The sequence below is a fragment of the Microcaecilia unicolor genome, chromosome 7 (assembly GCF_901765095.1).
Source record: "Microcaecilia unicolor chromosome 7, aMicUni1.1, whole genome shotgun sequence".
NCBI classification, from domain to species: domain Eukaryota; kingdom Metazoa; phylum Chordata; class Amphibia; order Gymnophiona; family Siphonopidae; genus Microcaecilia; species Microcaecilia unicolor.
The window spans coordinates 182,452,800-182,476,605 of record NC_044037.1 but is presented as its reverse complement, the minus strand read 5'-3'; the positions used below and the strand labels follow the sequence as shown (position 1 = coordinate 182,476,605).

At 46.4% G+C, this 23,806-nt stretch overlaps 1 protein-coding gene across 1 annotated transcript in view; it reads left to right on the top strand.

Moving 5' to 3' along the window:
* PTTG1IP (PTTG1 interacting protein) overlaps window positions 1–23,806 on the top strand; it is an 80,050-nt gene that overhangs the window by 7,533 nt on the left and 48,711 nt on the right. Inside the window, exon 2 of the mRNA XM_030209282.1 lies at window positions 9,883–9,935. Within this exon, the coding sequence (XP_030065142.1) occupies window positions 9,883–9,935 (53 nt within the window). The remainder of the gene's footprint in view (window positions 1–9,882; window positions 9,936–23,806) is intronic.

The window sequence follows — 23,806 nt, the reverse complement described above, 5'->3', positions numbered from 1 at the left end:
ATTTGTGTTGGAAACTGTGAGCCCTCCAAAACTCACCAGAAACGTGCTGTACCCACATATTGATGCCCCATTTACCCATAAGGGCTTTTGTAGTGCTGTTCAGTAGGGGGTGGTGAGTTTTGGAGGGCTCAGCAGACAAGATAAGGGAGCAAAGTGAGATGTGTACCTGGGAGTATTTATAAGTCCACAGCATCAAAAATTATCGGAGATCTCTTCCGATTGAAATAAAAATAGATCATTTCTGTATGTCCTTTCGGAAAAGCCTTGACATTTTTGTTTATTAAGTATCTGTTTACTAAATCTGATTAACTGTATAATGGTTAGATATTTGTTGTTCTTGTAATTTTACTATAGATTCTATCTTATTGTAAACCGCTTCGGACCTTTATACAGTGTAGAAAAATCTGATTAGATTAGATTGGGTCAATAGAGGTAGAGAGGAAGAGGGTGAAGACAGTCCATAGAATGAAAGAAGAGAATAGTATCGGATGAGGAGGCTCGGTGAAGCACATGGATAAAAGGGAAAGCATATATATATAAAATCTCCCCCTCAAGTCAGAATAAGATTAAAAAATGAACTAAAAGTTCCTAGGCTTGTAAACTTTTCTAAAATTCTAATTTGAAAAATTGTAAAGCACTTCTGTAGGCATATAAATTTCTGAAGGAACAGTTAGGGTGGGAACAGCTGAAGGATGTAGAACAGCAATGGACAAGACTGAAAGGAGCTATATTAAAGGCAACTAACCTTTTATGTTAGAAAATTATATAAAAGTAAGAGGAAAGGAAGGCTGCTCTGGTACTCAAATGTAGTAGTTGAAAAGATAAGAGAAAGGAGGTTAGCTTTCACACGTTATAAGACTACTCAGAAATATGAAGTCAGGTGAGAATACCTGGATAAGTGAAAAGAAACTGGAAAAGCTGTCAGGAAAGCAAAGCGGCAAATAGAAGAAAAGATAGCTAATATGGTAAAATTGGGGGATAAGACCTTTTTCAAATATGTAAGTGACAGGAGGAAGTGCCATAATAGCATTTTGAGGCTCAAAGCTGAGGGAGAGAAATATGTGGAAGATAAGGATAAAGCTGAACTGCTTAACAATTATTTCTGCTCTGTGTTCATGGATGAAAGGCTGGGGGTAGGGCTGCAGAAAACAAAGAGACACGTTTACGGAGGGCTGTGTTCACGAGGAGCTAGCTAAACTAAAAATAGAGCAATGGGGCCTGATGGGGTACACCCAAGGGTTCTCAAGGAACTCGGAGAGGTTCTGGTGGCTGCACTGACTGACCTCGTCAGTGCTTCCTTAGAAACTGGAGTGGTCCTGGAGGACTGGAGAAGGGCGAATGTGGTTCCTTTGTACAAGAGTGGAAGTAAGGAGGAGGTTGGAAATTACAGACCTGTCAGTTTCACCTTGGTGTTGAGTAAGCTAATGGAAACACTACTAAAGCAAAAGATTGTGAGATTTCTTGAACTGAATGGAATGCAGGACCCGAGGCAGCATGGCTTCACTAGTGGCAGGTCGTATCGGATGAATCTGACTGACTTCTTCGACTGGGTGACAAAACAGTTTGACGTGGGAGGGGCGCTTGATGAAGTATACTTGGATTTCAGTAAAGCCTTTGACACGCTTCCACACAGTCGACTGATAAATAAATTGAGGGCCCTCGGTATGGGACCTAGAGTAACTGGGTTAAAAATTGGTTGAATGGAAGGAGACAGAGGGTAGTGGTAAATGGAGCTTGCTCTGAAGAAAGGGATGTTGTCAGTGGAGTACCACAGGGATTCGTCCTTGGGCTGGCTCTTTTTAACGTCTTTGTGAGCGATATTGCGGAAGGACTGTCTGGTCAAAGTTTTGTCTCTTTGCAGATGATACCAAACTGCAACAGGGTGGACACCCTGGAGGGTGTGAATGACATGAGGAAGGACCTAGTGAAGCTGGAGGAATGGACCGATATTTGGCAACTAAGATTTAATGCTAAAAAATGCAGGGTCATGCACTTGGATCGCAAGAATTCGAGGGAACAGTACAGTATAGGGGTGAAGTGCTTCAGTATACGAAGGAAGAGCGGGACTTGGGGGCGATTGTGTCTGATGACCTTAAAGCTTCCAAACAGGTAGAAAAAGTGACAGTCAAAGCCAGAAGGATGCTTGGGTGCATAAAAAGAGGGATGTCCAGCAGGAAAAAGGAGGTGATAGTGCCATTGTAGTCTTTGGTTAGGCCCCATTTAGAGTACTCTGTGCAGTTCTAGAGACCGCACCTACGAAAAGATATAAACAGGATGGAGTCGGTCCACAGGGCGACTACAAAATTAGTAAGCGGTCTTGAACACAAAAAATATAGGGACAGGCTTATGAACCTCAACATGTATGCGCTGGGAGAGAGGAGATATGATAGAGACGTTTAAATATCTCAAGGGCGTTAATGTACAGGAAGTGAGCCAGGGGTAAGGTTACCATTTGGCTCCAGAAAAAGGAGGACACATTGATCCAGTCCAGGTTTTGCTTCCATGTAAAACCAAGACTGGCTCAATCTGTCCTCCTTTTTCTGGAGCCATATGGTAACCCTAGCCAGGGGGCATAGGATGAAGTTAAGAGGGAATAGGCTCAGGAGTAATCTAAGAAAGTGTTATTTCACAGAAAGGGAGGTGGAAGCGTGGAATAGCCTCTGGGTGCAGTTGTGGAGTTGAGGACTGTGTCAGCATTTAAAAAGGCATGGGATAATCATATGGGATCACTTAAGGAAGAATTAGGGGTTACAAAGGATGGGCAGACTGGATGGGCCATATGGCCTTTATCTGCCGTCATGTTTTTGTGTTTCTTTGTTTCTATGTATACTGATCAAGGGATGTATTCTTGTGAAATTAACTGCACTTCTTTCAACAAGAGTCTGAGTGGTGGCTGAATCTAGTTTGTGAAATTATGTTCAGAGTATTTCAAAATTTCTAACCTTTACATACACCTATAGAATGTACTGGAAATTGAAGGTTCTGCATGTGTCAGAAAACAACTTAACCTGTAGCAGCAGTTTGTCTGCTTTTACATTCTGGACTTCCTTCTTTTCTGAAAATTGTTCAGTGGCATTTTTTTCTCTGGATTAACATACAGTATTTAATCTTTCTAGAGTAATCATTGAGGTTCCAATTTGTTAGACAATGGACATTGAGATAAAGTGATGATTTATCTTATCCATAAAGACATAAAACATAAAAGGAAACCAGTTTCCATTGTATTTATTAACGTGGCTGGTTTCAGTTGAAGTTGTGAATGTCATGAGACAGAGCAACATGTGATAGATAGCTTGTGCACATAAGGGGTTGAATGTTATGGTTTTTTTTTTCTTTAAGCTGTTAGCTAATCAGCTGATGTGGTGGCCCACATAACAAATATTAAAAGGTTTTGATGCTGCTTTTAACAGCACCTTGCTAGTGTTCCAGCCATGCACTTCTTGTTCATAGTTTGTCCTGCCCTTGGGATTTCTTCTGTTTTTCTTTCCCCAGATCTACACATTATTTTTAACTTGAGCTTATAAACAACAAGTCTGGCAGTCACTGATCAGAGAGGTGTACAGAGACATCATCATCATTTATAATAAAACTAGTAAAAAAGGCCCGTTTCTGACACAAATGAAACGGGCGCTAGCAAGGTTTTCCTCAGAGTGTGTATGTTTGAGAGAGAGACTGTGTGTGAGAGAGAGAGAGAGAGTGAATGTGCAAGTGTGTGTGTGTGAGAGAGAGAATGTCTGGGTGCAAGTGTGTCTGTGAGAGAAAGAGAGTATGTGTGTGAGAATGAGAGTGTGTGCAAGTGCGTATGTGAGACACAGTGTGAGAATGTGTTTCACAAACAGTATGTGCGAGAGAGAGAGTGTGTGTGAGACAGACTCTCTGTGAGACTGAGTGTATGAGACCAAGAGAGTGTGTGAGTGACTGTGTGACACATAGAGAGTGAATGTGATACAGTGTGAGACATAGAGTGTGTGAGAGAGAGAAAGACATTGAGTGTGTGAGAGAGAGAGTTGTGTGTGACAGAGATACCTCCCCCCATCTCCGGTGTCAGCCCCCCCCCCCTACCTTCCTCTCTCTGGTGTCTGACCGTTACTGTGCAGGACGCTGAGCTCTGTCTGTGCTTCAAGGAACTGACCAATCCTATTTAATAGAATGCACCTCCAACATTCTGAAGCCAAGAAACCTCGTGTGGTTGGTCACTTCTGCTTGTGACGAACTCTGAAGTATATGATGTCAATTCAGGAGATGGATATAAAGAGCAGGAATGTCTCAGCCATGCAGTCAACTTCAGAATGTTGGAGGTGCGTTTTATTATATAGGATATAGAAACAAAATTAGGCATGATATACCTATGTACAAGACAAGACAAAATCCTGTACCAATAATAAATCACATCAAGAATCCTCCCACCCCCATTCTTGATCATAGCTTTAAGCTACTTGGGGAATTTTGAATAGTCATGCATCCCCCTATAAATACCAAGGAGGCAAGTTCCACAGAATTTGCCCTGTGAAAAACAAAGCACCACTACAGGTAATGACTAACCGAGCTATCAACTGTTGCTCCCTAAAACAAAGATTGGTGGGGAGGAGGGGACACAGTTTATCTTTTGATGACTTATGTCTGTGTCTATCTCCTTTCGTGACTTTAAAAAAATACATTTTTTAAAAAGATTTTCAGTTTAATTTTTATGTTTTTTGCATGACAGGCAACCAGTGCAGTGAAGCCAGGACAGAAGTAATACTGTCCTTCAACTGGCACTGGGTGAACAATTAAGTAACAGTGTTTTGTATACAATGCATTCCAATAATCTAGGGAATTTAACACTGTAGACTGAAGTGGTAACTGAAAATCTGCAGCTGTGCAACCACCTGAACTGTGCCTTTTAGACCCAACTGAAAATTCATCAGCCCCCCCCCCCCCCCCCCCCAGATTGCATCCAAAGGTGGGCAAAGAAAGATCCATCATGTCAAGACTCACTGCAGTCCCTCAACCAGAGGGTCAGTGATTATCCACAGCAGCTCTGTCTTCCCCACTTTCAGAGCTAACATTTTCTTCCTGATTTTGCCTAATTTAGTAAATGATGGCAGATGAAGATATATGTGGTCCTTCCAGCCTGCCCAACGGTTTGTCTACAGCTTAGTTTAATCATGTTATATGAAGTTAACATACAAAACAATGTGCTATTTTTACATTCCTATACTCTCACAGTAACAATATTTCCTTGTCATCAATAGCAGATGAATCTATTAAGTGATGGGTTGTATCCGCCTACAAGAGATAGAGAACACTGAAAGCACATGGTGTTCCTGGACGCCCAGTCCCCTCTGCCTTCAGTATATCTCTATCTCCCAGCAGGTGTGGACATCGCTTTCTCAGCTCCTGGATTTCTGCCTGGGGTGGCTCCTGTGCTTTGCCAATAGAGCGGGGGGTGTGGTGGCTGGTGGTGCCCACTTTAAAGGCATACTTGGTTTTCCCTGTCCCTGTCTTACCCCATCCCCCCTCCTCCCGGACTTCCTCTGTGGCTGCCTGCCTCTAACTTTCTTCACAGTAAAAAAAAAAAAAAAAAAGAGAGAGAGGCTTTCTCCAGAGCTCCTGGTTCGATGCAGCTTGACCGAAGCTCGTTTGACTCGGTCTCCTGAGGTGAGAGTGGTGCCCAGCTCCTCCGGGGAGGTTCCCGCTGACAGCGCTGTGTGCGAGGTAAGTTTTGACGTGAAGGCGCCATTTTGTTTTCTGTATTTGATGGCTGCTGAAGGGATTAAGCGCTGCTCCCACTGTGGGAAACGGAGATCAGCAGTGGGCTTTGCAGCTCATGCTGCCTAGATGCTAATGCTGGCACGAGCATGGCGGGCGGTGAGTCTTCCCACCCAACGGAGTTGGCAGCAGGCGCCATCTTGGAGGTGCCGTGTGACTCGACCCTCGCGGTTGCGGAGGGGTCTGAGTGCAGGGGGAAGCCTCGTTTCAAGGTTTCTAGAGGAGCTATTGCCTCCGCTTCCCCCAATGTTGGGGCGGAGGTACAGGGTGAGTTTTTCTCCCCTGAATTTGTGCTGCTGATGCATAAGGCTTTTATGTTAAAAAGAGCACTGCCTGAGGCTCCTGACAATTCCTTTCTACTACTATTACTTATCATTTCTATAGCGCTACCGGATGTACGCAGCGCTTCACACTTGAACATGGAGAGACAGTCCCTGCTCAATAGAGCTTACAATCTAATTATGACAGACAGACAGACAGGACAAGTAAGGGATAAGGGTTAGGACAGACAGGACATATCAGGGATAGGGAGACAGTTGAAGATTTAGGAGTTAAAAGCAACATCGAAGAGGTGGGTTTTTAGCCTAGACTGAGTTGCCCAACGAGGCCTTAGGCAGTGTCTGCTGGAGATTTTATTTCTTCCCCTGAGCCTTTGGCTCACGCTAAGACTACATGAGTGAATACCCCATCTGAGGGGGTCTCTTCACCCTGTTTTCCCCCATGGTCTAGTTTCGGGGAGTCTGAGGGGTCGGGCAGGCCATCACGGACTGATGATCCAGACGAGGATGGCTGCTTGCCACAGGAGTTGGATGACCCTAAAGCGGTTCGGATTTTCCACTGCGACGAGCTGTCAGCTCTCATTTCTGATACCTTACAGGCCCATTTGTATTGAAGATCCTGATGAGGGCGCTGCCTCTTCTATTAATCCTAGGATGGCTAGTACTAAGAAGCCTTCTCGGGCTTTTCCCGTGCATGCTCCCATCCAAGAGCTTATTTCAGCTCAATGGTCTGACCATGATGGTCCCTTAAAAGTGACCAGGTCTATGTGTCACCTTTACCCTCTGAGTGAAAGTCAGTTGGCCCTCTTTGGGATGCCTAAAGTGGATGCGTTAGTCATGGTTGTGACTAAAAAGACTACTCTCCCAGTGGAGGGAGGGGTTGCTTTGAAAGATATGCAGGACCGGCGGCTGGAATCCTCGCTGAAGCGGTCCTTTGAAATCTCGGGCCTTTCCTTACGGGTGGCTATTTGCAGTTCCTATGCAGCCCGGGCCTGCCTTTCCTGGTTGCAGCAGGTGGTCGAGCAGCCCGCCGATGGAACGGGTTCCCTCGCTGAGGTCGGCCTGCTTATGGAGTCTGCCCTGTCTTTTTTGGCTGATGCCCTTTATGATCTGGTCAGAGCTTCAGCTCAGCAGATGTCGGTGATGGTTGCTGCCCGCCGCCTTCTTTGGCTCCAGCATTGGGCTGCTGACATGGCCTCTAAACAAAGGCTGGTGAGGTTACCCTTTCGGGGCCTTCTGTGAATTGGAGAAGATTGTTAAGGACCTAGGGGACTCCCAACAGTTGCCTGAGGATAGGCCGAGGCCTTCTTCCAAAAGTCCTTCTTTTCCCTCCTCTTCCATGCCACGTTTTTGCGAAGCTCGCAGGTATCGCCCGGGGCGCTCTGCGGGGTTTGGTCAACGTACACATTTCCAGCAGAGGAACTCCTTTCATTCGGACACGCACTGCGGCGTCCAGGCAACGTCCAGGAGTTCAGGGGCGACCTCCACAATGATGGGGCGCTGGTCCACTCGTCGATTCCCACAGTAGGGGGTCGTCTATCCCTCTTTCTCGAGGAGTGGACCAAGATTACTTCGGATCAGTGGGTTCTGGACCTGGTCAGAGAAGGTTACCGACTAGAATTCGCTGCTCCGGTGGGAGACGCATTTTTTTGGAGTCCCGATGTGGCACTGCTGTCAAGCGGGCAGCGGTAAACGAGATCTTGCAGGTGTTGCTGAAGCTCGGAATGGTAGTTCAGGTTCCTCCCGCCGAACGCGGCTGGGGTCGCTATTCCATCTAGTTTGTGGTGCCTCGAAAAGGCGGGATCGTTCAGACCTATCCTCAACTTACGCAGAGTCAACGAGGCCTTAGGAGTGCGACACTTCCATATGGAAACCCTGTGCTCCGTCATTGCCACTCTTTTGGGGGCACGGAAGCAGTCTACTTCAGCAGCGTACACGCGAGTGTGGAAAGCTTTCTCGGCATGGTGTGCTTTGCATGCTGAATCGCCTTTTCGGGCGGACATTCCGTTTATTCTGGAGTTCCTTCAGGATGGTCTTCCAAAGGGATTGGCATATAATTCCCTTCGAATGCAGGTTGCCGCGCTAGCTTGTTTTAGGGACAAACCTGGACGGTTCCTCTTTAGCAGCTCACTCTGCTGTGGTCCATTTCCTACGTGGGGCTCTTCGGCTTCGGCCTCCTCTGCGGTAGCCATGCCCGGCGTGGCATTTGAATGTGGTACTGCGAGCCCTCTAGGCCCCACCGTTTGAGCTGTTGAATAAGGTTTCTGAGAAGGATCTAACACTTAAGACAGTGTTTTTGGTGGCCATTGCTTCGGCTAGGAGGATTTCTGAAATTCAGGCTTTGTCTTCCAGAGATCCTTTTTTGCAGTTTTCTGAAGCAGGGGTGTCAATTCGGACGGTGCCGTCGTTTCTACCTAAAGTGGTTTCGGCTTTCCATGTCAATCAGGCAGTTTATCTTCTGTCTTTTCGAAGAGAGGATTATGAAGGGGAGTTTGCCTCGCTACGTTTCCTGGATATGCGGAGAGCCTTGTTTCGGTACTTGCAGATCTCTAACGAGTTTTGACGCTCGGATCATCTCTTTGTGCTCTTGTCGGGATCGAAAAGAGGTGAGGCAGCTTCTAAGGCTTCCATTGCTCGCTGGATTAGGGAAGCCATTGGAGTGGCCTGGAAGCCATTGGAGCGGCCTATCTGCTACAAGGGCGAGCGTCTCCAGTAGCCATGAAGGCACATTCTACTCGGGCACAGGCGGCTTCTTGGGCGGAGGTGTCGGCCTTATCTCTGGAAGAGATTTGTGGGGCGGCTACTTGGGCGTCCAGTCATACTTTTGCGAAGCATTACAGGCTAGACGTGTCTGCTCGGGAGGATGCGAGTTTTGGGGCTGGAGTGTTGGTGCGGGGAGCTTCGGCTTCCCACCCTACCTAAGGAATGCTTTGGTACATCCCACTAGTTCCTGGATTCATCTGCTGCAAGTGATAAGGAAGGTAAAATTATGTCTTACCTGATAATTTTCTTTCCTTTGACGCAGCAGATGAATCCAGGATCCCTCCCTAGTTCAGCTGACGGTTTTTTCATTTTCCGCGCAGTGTGGCTATTTTTTCCTTCCGGGTTCTCTTTTGCAGAGTTCAGACAGATATGGGAACACGGAAAGGATTCCAATATCTGGATCAAGTTGCAGTTATTTCGAAGTTCTTATTTGGTTCTCTGTTTTTCATATTGAGCATGGTTTCAGGTTGTTATAGGTTTCATATTTTTGGCCTTGGCAAATGCTTACGAATGACATACTAACGGAGGAAGGAGCTGGCTGTCTGGCATCACTGCCTTTAGTGCATCACTGCCTCTATCTCCACCTGCTGGTAGGCGGACTTAACCCACTAGTTCCTGGATTCATCTGCTGCGTTAAAGGAAAGAAATTTATCAGGTAAGACATAATTTTACCTTGTGTGAATCCTGTCTACAGTAAATACCTGTTAAGTTAAGCAGCATTTCTTTTCAATTTGTTCAGTTAGATTGGGTAGTTGAGGACAAGTTTCTGTAGTTTGTGAACTCATCTGTATACAGGTAATATCATAAACGGCTACAAACCACACTCATAGAGTCTAAAGGCCTGCTCAAACTGAGTGCTGTATTTTCATGAAGTTGAAATTAAGATGGTAAAAAGGTGATCCTAAGATCAATGTAACTTAGAAGTGGTAGCACAGGGACAAAGACTGTATAGTGAAAAAGACACAGATTCCAAGTGTGCAGGAAAAGAAAATAGGATATCATCTGGGAGAGTAAACAGTACAGTGGCGTTTGTTCTGGACATATATGGTAGAGGTGCTTTCTTGTTTACATTCTTCTTTTATTTCCATAGGTTGCTCTAAGTATACTAATACCAGCTGTGAACAGTGCCTGAGCAATGTTACAGTAAGTGATGCCAACAGATCTTGCAAATTGTTGTTTGAAAATCAAGAGAGCAAAGAGGACAGACATTTGTGTAACCCAGTTCATTCACCCAGGTTAGGGGGCCTCAAGAGACTAATACTGTGGTCCAGGTCACGTCAGCTCATCCATTCAGAAACCACACGACACTCGGAGGATTAAGAATAACTGGAACATTTATTAAACTGGATAACTGATTAATTTCACTGCATTGGTCTCAATACATTCCAGGTTATAACTCATAATTGCTTTCCAAGATGATTAGAAGCAATAATCATTTCTAGGTTAACACATGTGCAAAACCATTATGCTTGTCCTGTGGCCTGATTGAACCCAGCACGGGTTTCACTCTCTCGATGTACTTCAATACCGTCCAGGCTAAACTCCTTATAACTGTCTTTTCCCTTCGGGCTGCCACCCCGAAAGTCTCATCTCGGCCACAGGTACACTGCATTCCATCAATCCCCGTTTTCGGCCAGACTCCCCAAATCTGCCAAGTTTCTGTTTCCTCAAATTGCCGTTGCAATGTGACAGTTTACTGTCCATGAATCCAGTCCACTGGGTTTGGCACTACAGGACCCCTCCCCTTTTATTACAAATGGCAGGGGGCTATAGGTAGCTCAGACTTCAGGCAACCAAGGACAGTTCACTGCTCAAGTTGCCCCCTTTTATAGCCTCTCAACTCCTCCCAGGTTCTCCAGTCATTCCCCTAGTGATTTACTACCCAGGGCTCACTCAATCATAGATCCAAAACAAACCAAGGGTTACACATGATGTGACACTAAACTGATTATAACAGCATTACTCTTCTGATTTTTATGTATACATAAATGTATATTCCTTGGAGCTACAAAATGTTTGTATTATAAATCAGGTAGAAATAGCAGTATTTTTTGCTTGCTGTATGGAAAGCCCCCTGTTTGATTCTTGAGAGAGTACATGCACACAGGAACTTTACTAGAAAATACCAAAGATATAGTACAGGCAGAAAAAATAATTTGGTGGGGAGTAATAGACATGTTCTGAAAGATAATGGAGACCTGATCCTCCAGTTAGGATGCAAAATGTGAGCCTCATTCAGGTGTTAGAAGCCAACTGAGTTTTGGTTTTGGTGCCGAAACTGGTCCAAAATCCTTTTTCTACCCAGTTTTGGTTTCAGCCAAAAGGCTATGGCCATGGTTATTTCAGTTTCGGCTGAAACTGTCAGTGTGTTCAGTGGAAGTTGAAAATTTATGCTTTTTTTCCTGTTGTCTCCCTCCCTTCTCTTCCCTTCTGAGCAGGAGTTGCCTTTCCCCCTGCCCACCTGTAGGTGCCCCCCCCTTGGGCCTATTTTATAATCCCTGGTGGTCTGGGGGGTGCAGTCTGGGCAGGAGTGATCCCCAGTTTCTCCAGGCCATGCTGGCTCTGCTCTCAAAAGGGCTGCCATGACCTCTAGTGGCAATCCTGCGAGAGGTCACAGCAGCCATGAGAGTAGAGCTGACATAAGAGCAACTGGGGATCATGCTGACCCTGACCAGACCACAAGGGATTGTAAAGTAGTCAGGGGTGGGGGAATTACTCTTTGCATTTTTTTTAGTGCATGTGTAATGCAGTTATGATTTTGTATAGTAGTTTATATGGTAAATAGTGCTCCAAATAAATGCTTTTTATACAAATTTTAACTGTAAAGCTTGTGCGACTCTATTCTACTTACTGCTACTCATACACACAACTCTGTGGTAGATAGGATTATCAAGAGTAAACGACTGTTCCTTGTCATCAAGCAGATGAAGCCATTACGTATGGGTTATGTCCATCAACCAGCAGGGGAGATAGAGAGCACTCAAACTTTCACAGTGCCCTCTTGGCCAGCTAGCTCCACTGCCTCTTCAGTATTCTCTATCTCCCCTAGCAGGGTGGCTGCAGCTTGTTCGAGCTCCAGAAAAATCTGCCGGGAGGTGGTTCCTGGCTTGCCAGTTGTTAACCGGGGTGTTGGAGGCTATAGCAGCTTCACTTTAAAGGCACATAGGTTAGCCCTTTCCCTGCCTTACCCATACCTCTGTGGATGTGGACATATTGCCTTGCTTTCCCTGTCCTTACCCACCAACAGTGGATGCAGGCATATAGGTTCGCCCTTTCCCTGCCTTTCCCACTCATCTGAGCCTCCTGAGTCTTCAATACCTCTGCTTTCCTCACAGCTTAAAAAAAAAAAGTCGCGTCGCGTTTTTAAACGCAGAGACGCTGGAACAGAGGTTTTTGACCTGATTTTCAGCAGGATCGTAGTTGTACACTAGATCCTTTGAGGTAAGAGTGTTTTCCAACTCCTCCGGGGTGGGCCCGCGATCGGGGCGATTTTGGCGCGAAACCGCCATTTTGGATTTTACCGCCGTTTTTTTCGGCGATGGCTGCGGACAATGTAAAGCGCTGTTCCACTTGTGGCAAGCGCAAATCAGCAGCAGGGCTCTGTAAATCGTGCTGTACTGGCGTAGGAGCCGGCCCGAGCATGGCGAGCTATGTTTCTTCCCGATCTGAGCTGGCCATTTTGCTTACACCGCATGGCGCGGCCTCCGTGGACACGGAGAGACCTGAGCCGGGTGGGGCACCTCGAGATGAGGTTATTTCAGGAGTGGCTAGCACCGGACAGGATTTGGGTGCCCAGGGTGAGATTTTCTCCCCGGATTTTGTGCTTTTGCTGCATAAAGCATACATGATGAAAAGAGCCCTTCCTCAAGGGTCGCCTGAGGCTCCTCTGATTGCCCCCCCCCCCCCCCCCGATGGATTATGGCCTGGGACTGCCCAGTGAGGCTTTTTTCCCCGGATGCTTGGCCTAAAGATAAGCGCAGAAGGGTTAATTCCCCTTCAGATTGTGGTGCACCTTTTCCCCCCCGTGGTCGGGGTGTGAGGATTCGGAGAACTCTGACAGACGTTCTTGGTCTGAGGAACCAGAGTCAGGTGCGGATTTACCACAGGATCTGGATGATCCCTCCGCGGTGAGGATTTTCCACCGTGATGAGCTGCCAGCGCTTATTTCAGATACCCTGCAGGCCCTCTCGATTGAAGATCCTGACAGTGGCATGGCCTCCTCGGGTAATCCCAGGATGGCTAGTACCAAGAAAGCTGCTCGGGCCTTCCCTTTGCATGACTTCATCCTAGAGCTTGTTTCGGCTCAGTGGGCTGACCCCGAGGGACCTTTGAGAGTTTCCAGGGCTATGGGACAGTTATACCCTCTGCGTGAGGGACATATGACTCGTTTTCAAATGCCTACAGTGGATGCCCTAGTCACTGCGGTGACAAAGAGAACTACCCTCCCTGTTGAAGGAGGTGTTGCCCTGAAGGATGTTCAAGACCGTAGGCTGGAAACAGCATTGAAACGGTCCTTTGAAATTGCAGGTCTCACTGTTCGGGCGTCTGCATGCAGCTGTTATGCTGTTAGAGCCTGCCTAGCTTGGCTGCAACAGGCAGTGGCTCAGCCCGGAGATGGAGCGGAGCCTTTCTTGGATGTGGCTCTGCGGATGGAGGTGGCCTTGTCCTTTCTGGCTGATGCCCTTTATGACCTTGTCAGAGCTTCGGCTAAACAAATGGCAGTAGCAGTGGCGGCTCGCCGTCGTCTGTGGCTACGACACTGGGCAGCGGACATGGCCTCTAAGCAAAGGTTGGTGAAGTTGCCTTTTCAAGGACTTCTCCTATTTGGTGAGGAGTTGGAGAAAATTGTGAAAGGCCTGGGTGATCCAAAACCACAGCGCTTGCCCGAAGATAGGCAGAGGCCTTCCTCTAAGGGCCAGGCGGTGCACTCCTCGTACAGACCTCGCTTCCATGAAGCTAGAAGGTACCGCCTGGGGCGTTCTGCTGGGTTCACTTCACGTGCCCGTGGCCAGCAGAGGAACTCCTTTCGCTCGGATAAGCGTTCTGCAGCTGGTGGCTCAAGACCAGGAGTTGAGGGGCGACCCTCTCAATGATGGTGCACCGGCCATCTCCTCGATGCCTGTCATCGGAGGACGGCTTTCCCTCTTTGTCGAGGAGTGGGCCAAGATTTCCTCAGATCAGTGGGTTCTGGACCTGATCAGAGATGGATACAGAATAGAATTCAACGCCCCAGTAAGAGACGTGTTTGTGGAGTCCCGATGCGGTTCTGCCGTCAAACGGGCGGCGGTGGAGGAGACTTTACAAGGTCTGATTCAGTTAGGGGCAGTGACCCCGGTGCCTCCCGCGGAGCAAGGCTGCGGCCGATACTCCATCTACTTTGTGGTGCCGCGAAAGGGTGGGTCCTTTCGCCCTATTCTGGACTTAAAAGAAGTGAACAAGTCCCTGAGAGTGCGGCATTTCCACATGGAATCCCTGCGCTCCGTCATTGCGGCGGTTCAGCCAGGAGAGTTTCTCACGTCTCTAGACCTGAAAGAAGCTTACTTGCACATACCGATTTGGCCCCCGCACCAGAAGTTTCTGAGGTTTGCGGTGTTGGGAAAACATTTCCAGTTCAGGGCCTTGCCTTTTGGCCTCGCCACAGTTCCCCGAACCTTTTCGAAGGTAATGGTGGTAGTAGCTGCTTTTCTCAGGCGAGAAGGTATCAGGGTTCATCCGTACCTAGACGACTGGCTCATCAGAGCAGACTCTGCAACAGAGAGCTTACAAGCTACAGCCAGAGTGGTCTCAGTACTGCAATCTCTAGGCTGGGTCGTCAATATGGCCAAAAGTCACCTGTCCCCTTCACAATCTCTAGAGTTTTGGGGGCCAGGTTCGACACAGTCTCGGGCTATGTGTTCCTACCCGAGCTAAGGCGGTGCAAGCTTCAGAATCAGGTCCGTCTGCTCCTGAGGATGCCCCACCCGCGAGCTTGGGACATTGTCCAGCTGCTGGGATCGATGACAGCCACGATGGAAGTGGTACCCTGGTCGAGAGCGCACCTGAGACCTCTACAGTATTCCCTACTCCAGAGATGGTCTCCTGTTTCTCAGGATTACCAATGCAGACTTACTTGGCTCCCTGCGGCCTGTCTCAGCATGGAGTGGTGGCTCTCGGACAGCATGCTGCAGCGAGGAATGCCGCTGACGGTCCCCGTTTGGTGCCTAGTGGTAACAGATGCCAGCCTGAAGGGCTGGGGCGCACACTGCAAGGGGAAGCATGCCCAGGGTCTATGGACACCCGAGGAGTCGGAGTGGTCCATCAACCGCCTAGAGTTGAAAGCGGTGTTTCAGGCGCTTCTGGCCTTTCAAGTGACCCTGGAAAGATTGGCTGTCAGAGTGATGTCGGACAACACGACAACGGTGGCCTATATAAATCGACAAGGCGGAACAAGGTGCAGAGCACTAGCCGCGCAGGCCGAACTGATTTGCCACTGGGCCGAGCTGCATCTTCAGTGTCTGTCGGCAGCTCATATTGCATGTCAGAGCAATGTGCAGGCCGATTATCTGAGCAGGCATCAGATCGATCCAGCAGAATGGAATCTGGCAGACGAAGTATTCCTGCAGATCTGTGCCAAATGGGGCAAGCCCGTTATGGATCTAATAGCGACAAGTGCCAATATCAAAGTCCCGTGCTTCTTCAGCAGACGGAGAGATCCTCGCTCGGCGGGGTTGGATGCCTTGGCTCAACCCTGGCCTCCTGGTCTACTTTATGTGTTTCCCCCATGGCCCTTGATAGGGCGCCTGCTCTTGCGGATTCGGCTGCACCCAGGAGAAGTGGTCCTCATCGCCCCGGATTGGCCAAGGAGACCTTGGTATGCAGACCTCCGACAGATGCTCCTGGAGGCTCCTCTGCCGTTACCTCTGGTACAGAACCTGTTGACTCAGGGACCGGTAGCCATGGAGGACGCCGGCCGCTTTGGTCTTACGGCATGGCTATTGAGAGGGCGCAATTGAGGGATAAAGGTTATTCCAATAAAGTTATTTCCACTCTCCTGCAAGCCCGCAAGCGGTCCACTTCCGTGGCTTATGCCAGGATTTGGTGCCTGTTTGAGTCTTGGTGTGCTTCCAGAGCCATTGCTCCAATGCGGGCTCCTGTCTCGCCGATTCTGGACTTTTTCCAGGAAGGTGTACAAAAAGGCTTGGCCTATAATTCCCTGCGGGTGCAGGTGGCAGCGTTGGCCTCCATTCGTGGTAAGGTGGAAGGCGTGTCTTTGGCTGCTCACCCAGATGTGGCACGGTTTCTTAGAGGGGTGCTTCGGCTCCGACCTCCAGTGCGAGCACCCTGTCCAGCTTGGAACCTGGGGCTAGTTTTGAAAACCCTGCAGGCATCTCCTTTTGAGCCGCTTCGGCGAGCATTGGAGAAAGATTTGACACTGAAGGCCGTTTTTCTGGTGGTCATTACCTTGGCGAGATGGGTGTCAGAGCTCCAGGCGCTGTCCTGTAGAGACCCATTTCTGCAATTTTCAGAGTCCGGAGTCACGGTTCGGACCGTGCCTTCCTTTATGCCTAAGGTGGTTTCAGCCTTTCACCTAAACCAGCCTATTTTCTTGCCCTCTTTTTCAGAGGAAGAGTTTCCAGAATCTTTTGGGCAGCTGCACCTTTTGGATGTGCGCAGGACTCTGCTGCAGTATCTGCGAGTTACTAACTCTTTCAGGACTTCTGATCATCTGTTTGTTTTGCTATCCGGTTCTCGCAGAGGGTCTCCAGCGTCTAAGGCCACTATTGCCCGCTGGCTCAAAGAAACTATCTTTTCAGCTTATCTGCTGGCCGGCAGGGTTCCGCCTGTAGCCTTTAAGGCACATTCTACTAGAGCGATTTCTTCCTCTTGGGCTGAAACTGGAGCACTCTCTCTTCAAGAGATATGCAGTGCAGCAACATGGGCTTCTAAGCTCTCCTTTGCCCGACATTACAGGCTGGATGTGGCTGCCAGGAGGGATGCACGTTTTGGTGCACAAGTGCTAGCGCGTGGTGTGGCTTGTTCCCACCCTATCTAGGGATTGCTTTGTTACATCCCATACGTAATGGCTTCATCTGCTTGATGACAAGGAAGGCAAAATTAGGTTCTTACCTTGGTAATTTTCTTTCCTTTAGTCATAGCAGATGAAGCCATGAGCCCTCCCTGTATGATTGTCTGTATGCTGTGAATCTGTTTTTCAGGTTCTGTTCTAATTTCCTGAAGTTCCTTCCTTGGGAGAAAGTTGGAAAACAATCTTCAGGATTCATGTTCAGTTTAAATTTAGGAGGATGTGTTCATTCCCTCCAGCATGTTTTTTTTGGAGGATGTGTTGATTCTCTCCAGGAGGCGCGTGTGTTCCCCTCCAGTTCTATAAATAGGAGGATGAGTTCATTCCCTCCAGTGTGTTGGGAGGATGTGTGATTCCCTCCAGGAGGCGTGTGTGTTTCCCTCCACTTATACAATAAGGAGGATGAGTTTATTCCCTCCAGGAGGATGTGCATTCCCTCCTTTATGAGTTCATGCCCTTGTGATGGGCCATTGTTCGCTGTGAGGAAAGCTCTTGTGATTCCCATTGCGGTTTGCCATACTGCTTTGGAAGCTTCAAATACTGAAGAGGCAGTGGAGCTAGCTGGCCAAGAGGGCACTGTGAAAGTTTGAGTGCTCTCTATCTCCCCTGCTGGTTGATGGACATAACCCATACGTAATGGCTTCATCTACTATGACTAAAGGAAAGAAAATTACCAAGGTAAGAACCTAATTTTCCCATATGTTTTTTTGTTTTCTGCTTTTTTGAGGGGAAAGTCTCATATATGGTCACTGTCTTGTATCATTTCGCTCACCAACAGGTGAGGCCCCTTCTGTGACAATTTGTAATCATTGACAGAACCCCCTTCCTTCCTTCCTATCTCAGTTGGAAACTGCTTTTTTTAAAATCTTTTTTTTAACTTTTTTCCTTTTTTTCTCAGCATTTTAACTGCTGTTCTTACACACATATCTGCTAACTTCCTTGTCATCAACAGCAGATGAATCCATTAACTGATGGGTTGTATCCACCTACCAGCAGGTGGAGATAGAGAACACCGAAAGACACAGTGACTCTGGATGGCCAGCCCCTTCTGCCTCAGTATATCTCTATCTCCCAGCAGGTGTGAACATCGCTTTAGCAGCTCCTGGATTTCTGCCTGGGGAGCCTCCTGTGCTTTGCCAGTAGAGCGGGGGTGTTGTGGCTGGTGGTGCCCACTTTGAAGGCATACTTGGTTTTGTTCCCTATACCCCCATCCTCCCGGAGTCCCTCATTTGCTGCCTGCCTCCAACTTTCCCCACAGTATATATAAAAAAAAAAAAAAAAGTGCGCGCTTTATCAGTGTTGCTGTTCTGAGGCTTTCTCCAGAAATTCTGATTCTGTGCAGCTTGACTGGAGCTCGTTGACTCGGTCTTCTGAGGTGAGCGTGGTGCCCAGCGTTAAGCGCTGCTCCCGCTGTGATAAACGCAGGTCAGCAGCGGAGCTTTGCTGTACGTGCTCCTTAGACGCTCATGCTAGTACGGGCATGGCGAGCGGTGATTCTTCCCGCTCGATGGAGCTGGCAGCGGGCGCCATTTTGACAGCGCCGCAGTGCTTTGGAATCTTAACGCCCCGAATCTTAACACCCCGACAGGTGCCTGTTTCACTATCCAGCTTTGTCAAGGGGAATGCTGAAACGTCGGGTCTGTTGAAAAAAGGAAAAAGCGCCTGTCAGCTCTTATGTTACCCCATCAAAAACGTTCATGGCCTCTGTGTACCTCCACTGCACCACCTCATTCCTTGAACTGCCACGCCGGACAAATGTCGACGGCGTCTCTTTTACGATTGCTGGACCGGAAATGACTTGACATCTAGCAGCATATCTCATATCCGGGTTGCCATCACAAAAAACATCCCCAGTGCATATATGTGTTTAACCCCCTGGGTTCCACAGTGTCCAAAACATTTCCTGCTGCAATAATTTCCTGTTTAGGTCACCGCCCCTTACTGAGGGGACTACATGGTCAATGACCATACATCTCAAAACACATACCACATGTTTGTACTGCATGCAGTGTTGCACTAACGGTGCTCCAATGTTCTGGGTCGAGATTCTGGAACGATGTTCTGTCATCCTTGCATGAAATGTTCTACTTGACTTCCCAATATAGACCTTGTTGCATGGACATCTGATATAGTATATGACATTGGTAGTGTGGCAAGTGGTCTGATGTCATAAATGGTATAATCGTCCATTATGTGAAAAGCTACTCACCTCTAATGTTATCTCACAGGTTTTGCAATTAGTTTTGTTGCATTTGTAATGACCAGGAGGCATATTTTCAAAGCACTTAGCCTTCCAAAATTCCATAGAAACCTATGGAACTTTGGAAGGCTAAGTGCTTTGAAAATGAGCCCCCAGGTGTTGCCACTGTTTCAACTCCCCCACTCCGCTGGTAACTGCGCGGGACTTAACAATTCCTTAAGGTTTTTTGCCCTTGAGAAAGCTGTTCTTAATCGATATTGCGTGAATAAAGGGTGTGTTTTCATGATGTCCCAGTGAAATATTCCCAGTGAACAAAACCTCCTACCAAAATTTCAAAGCAGATGAAGAAACTGTTTGCCTTCTGGGTACAAGACTTGAAACCCCACATTCCAAAACAAAATGCATACACACTACTCATTTTAAAAAAGTTAAGGCAATTGTCTTCTAGGCAAGGAAATTAGAACAGTATATTCTTTACAGCAGAACCAGAAAACATGCTGTTCAAATAATGGCAGTGTACTGCTTCCACTAGTTTATCAAATAAAAAAAATTGTGTGTGTATGTGTATATATATATATATATATATATATATATATATATATATACACACACACACAAAACATAATGCAAAACCAAAAGTTATTTATATAGAATACTAAGCATATACTTTGATGAAAGAAAAAAAGGACAAATTAAAACTATACAATAAAACATACCAGCCACTGATGATGATATAAACAGATAGATAGGCTAAAGAATCCAATGATGCAGCATCTATTAAAGGTAAAGAATAGAATTCACTAAACAATATAAAACAGTAAGCTCAAAAAAGATCATAAACATAGTTATATAATGGAAACAAAGATCACAGAATGGTGTGAACATGTTAGGTGCATGAACATGTTAGGTGGATTTAGAAAAATAAACTACAAGCTCTATTTAAAAAAATATTTAAAAAGGATAAAATATAGACATTGAGCTAAATACAAAACAACTGAAGTACAAAACAAATACAAAACAACTTACGCAGCCGGCTTCTCCTACATAAGCGCACAACTATGGAATGGGCTCCCAAAAGCTGTGAAAACAATCCACGACCACTTGAACTTCAGGAAATCACTAAAAACCAACCTTTTCAAAAAGGCCTACCCCAACGACCCCACGTAACCCTCTTCACCTACCAACACAGCATGACTGTGATCGAACAGGACATCACGCAATCTTCATCCATTCCGACCTTCCACTTATACCTCCTACGATCACTATACAACTTTGTATTTGTTATCCACCAACTGGGCAAACGCCTTTGACGGTACTATGTAAGCCACATTGAGCCTGCAAATAGGTGGGAAAATGTGGGGTACAAATCCAACAAATAAAGCATAATTCATCATATAGTGGTGCATAATTACAGTGACATAGTTCACCAAATAGTGGTGTGTAATTACAATGACTAAAAACAAAAAAAGTAAAAAAAGAAAAGAAAAAAGGATCAAGTTCAAAAGGAAAAAATAAGTACAAACACCACAAAGAAACATAATTAAGTTATAATAACACACACAGAATAACATAAAAGTGAGCGTCCTAAGCACATCTAAAAATCAATTGTTGCATTAAAAAGACGCTGAAAGGCAGACTAACCCAAAATAAAAATAACAGGCTGAATAAAATAGTCAAATGTTAATTACTAAAAAGGATCACACTCAGGTTATGTTATAACTGAACATTACTAAACAATGTCATAAGGAAATTATTAAACAATGCACTACTAGGAAAAAAATGTGCAAGGCAATGATAACAAATAGATAAATCTATTATAACATTATAAACTGTGAGCTGATCTTCAGAGGACCTTACGAGACTGGGAGACTGGGCATATAAATGGCAGATGACGTTTAATGTGAGCAATTGCAAAGTGATGCATGTGGGAAAGAGGAACCTGAATTTATAGCTACGACATGCAAGATTCCACATTAGGAGTCGCACACCAAGAAAGGGATCTAGGTGTCGTTGTTGATGATACGTTGAAACCTTCTTCTCAGTGTGCTGTTGTGGCTAAGAAAGCAAATAAATTGTTAGGTATTATTAGAAAAGGAATGGAAAACAAAAATGAGGACGTTATAATGTCTTTGTATCGCTCCTTGGTGCGACCGCACTTCGAATATTGTGTTCAGTTCTGGTCACCGCATCTCAAAAAAGGTATAGTGGAATTAGAAAAGGTACAGAGAAGGGCAACGAAAATGATAAAGGAGATGGGAAGATTTCCCTATGAGGAAAGGCTGAAGCGGCTAGGGCTCTTTAGCTTGGAGAAAAGACGGGTGAGGGGAGATATGATAGAGGTCTATAAAATAATGAGTGGAGTGGAACAGGTAGACATGAATTGCTTGTTTCCTTAGTGTCCCTCCGGACTGGCCCAGGATTGGACTGATGGATTGTGCATGCCTTCCAGCAGGTGGAGACTGAGAAACTTCTGACTCTAGAGAGCCAATAAGAGCCTGGCCATGTGACCCTAGCCTCAGTATTCTGAGTCTCCAGCAGGTGGTAGGAGGTGAGCCCATCAGTCTCTCTCTCTTTCTCTAGTTAAAAAAGTCCTTCTGTACGTGGGGAATCTAGTTATAGAGGCTAGGTAGATAGCAATCTTTTTCTTCTCCAGTCTTTGGGGTGTTAAACTCGGGGGTCCCTCCCCCACTTCCTCCCCATCTCCCTTTGGTGCAGGGAAGGGCTAACTCTTTTGGAGGAAAGGTGTTTAGCCTTTGGGAGAGGAAAGGGCTAACTCTTTTGGAGGAAAGGTGTTTAGCCTTTGGGAGAGGCAGCCACTTTCGTTTTCATTTTCTGTTGTTAAAAAAAAAAAAAAAAGAACTTTCCTCTCACCGAGGCACAAACGAGCAAGCAGCTTCGCGATAAAGCTACAAAGTAGTAAATTTAAAACTAATTGGAGGAAAGTTTTCTTCACTCAACTTGTAATTAAACTCTGGAATTCGTTGCGAGAGAATGTAGTAAAAGCAGTTAGCTTAGCGGGGTTTACAAAAAGGTTTGGATGGCTTCCTAAAGGAAAAGTCCATATTCTATTATTAAAATAGACTTGGGGAAAATCTACTACTTATTTCTAGGATAAGCAGCATAAAATGTATTATACTTTTTCGGGATCTTGCCAGATACTTGTGACCTGGATTGGCCACTGTTAGAATCAGGTTGCTGGGCTTGATGGACCTTTGGTCTGTCCCAGTATGGCAGTTCTTATGTACTTATGTAGCATGTTTAAAAGCAACACCCAAAAACTTAAAGGTGGACAAAGCCATGGGACCGGATGGGATCCACCCTAGGATATTGAGGGAGCTCAGAGAGGTTCTGGCGGGTCCTCTTAAAGATTTGTTTAATAAATCCTTGGAGATGGGAGAGGTTCCGAGGGATTGGAGAACGGCGGATGTGGTCCTTCTTCACAAAAGTGGTGATAGGGAAGAAGCTGGAAACTACAGGCCGGTAAGCCTCACTTCGGTTATTGGAAAAGTAATGGAAGCGATGCTGAAGGAAAGGATAGTGAATTTCCTGGAAGCCAATAAGTTGCAAGATCCGAGACAACATGGTTTTAACAAAGGGAAATCGTGCCAAACGAACCTCATTGAATTCTTTGATTGGGTGACAGGAGAATTGAATCAGGGACGAGCTATGGACGTAATCCATCTTAAATAAACTGGATGGGCTGAAGATAGGACCCGAAGTGGTGAACTGGATTAGGAACTGGTTGACGGACAGATGCCAGAGGGTGGTGGTGAATGGAATTCTACTACTACTACTACTATTTAGCATTTCTATAGCGCTACAAGGCATACGCAGCGCTGCACAAACATAGAAGAAAGACAGTCCCTGCTCAAAGAGCTTACAATCTAATTCGCACGGAGGAGCAAAAGGTGAATAGTGGAGTGCCTCAAGGATCGGTGCTGGGGCCGATTCTGTTCAATATATTTGTGAGTGACATTGCTGAAGAGTTAGAAGGTAAAGTTTGCCTATTTGCGGATGATACTAAGATCTGTAACAGAGTGGACACCCTGGAGGGAGTGGAAAACATGAAAAAGGACCTACGGAAGCTAGAAGAATGGTCTAAGGTTTGGCAATTAAAATTCAATGCGAAGAAATGCAAAGTGATGCACTTAGGGAGTAGAAATCCACGGGAGACGTATGTGTTAGGCGGGGAGAGTCTGTTAGGTATGGATGGGGAGAGGGATCTTGTAGTGATAGTATCTGAGGATTTGAAGGCGACGAAACAGTGTGACAAGGCGGTGGCCCTAGCTAGAAGGTTGTTAGGCTGTATAGAGAGAGGTGTGACCAGCCAAAGAAAGGGGGTGTTGATGCCCCTGTATAAGTCATTGGTGAGGCCCCACCTGGAGTATTGTGTTCAGTTCTGGAGGCCTTATCTTGTTAAGGATGTAAAAAAAATTGAAGCGGTGCAAAGAAAAGCTACGAGAATGGTATGGGATTTGCGTTACAAGATGTATGAGGAGAGACTTGCGGACCTGAACATGTACACTCTGGAGGAAAGGAGAAACAGGGGTGATATGATACAGACGTTCAAATATTTGAAAGGTATTAATCTGCAAACGAACCTTTTCCGGAGATGCGAAGGCAGTAGAATGAGAGGACATGAAATGAGATTGAAGGGGGGCAGACTCAAGAAAAATGTCAGGAAGTATTTTTTCACGGAGAGAGTAGTGGATGCTTGGAATGCCCTCCCGCGGGAGGTGGTGGAAACGAAAA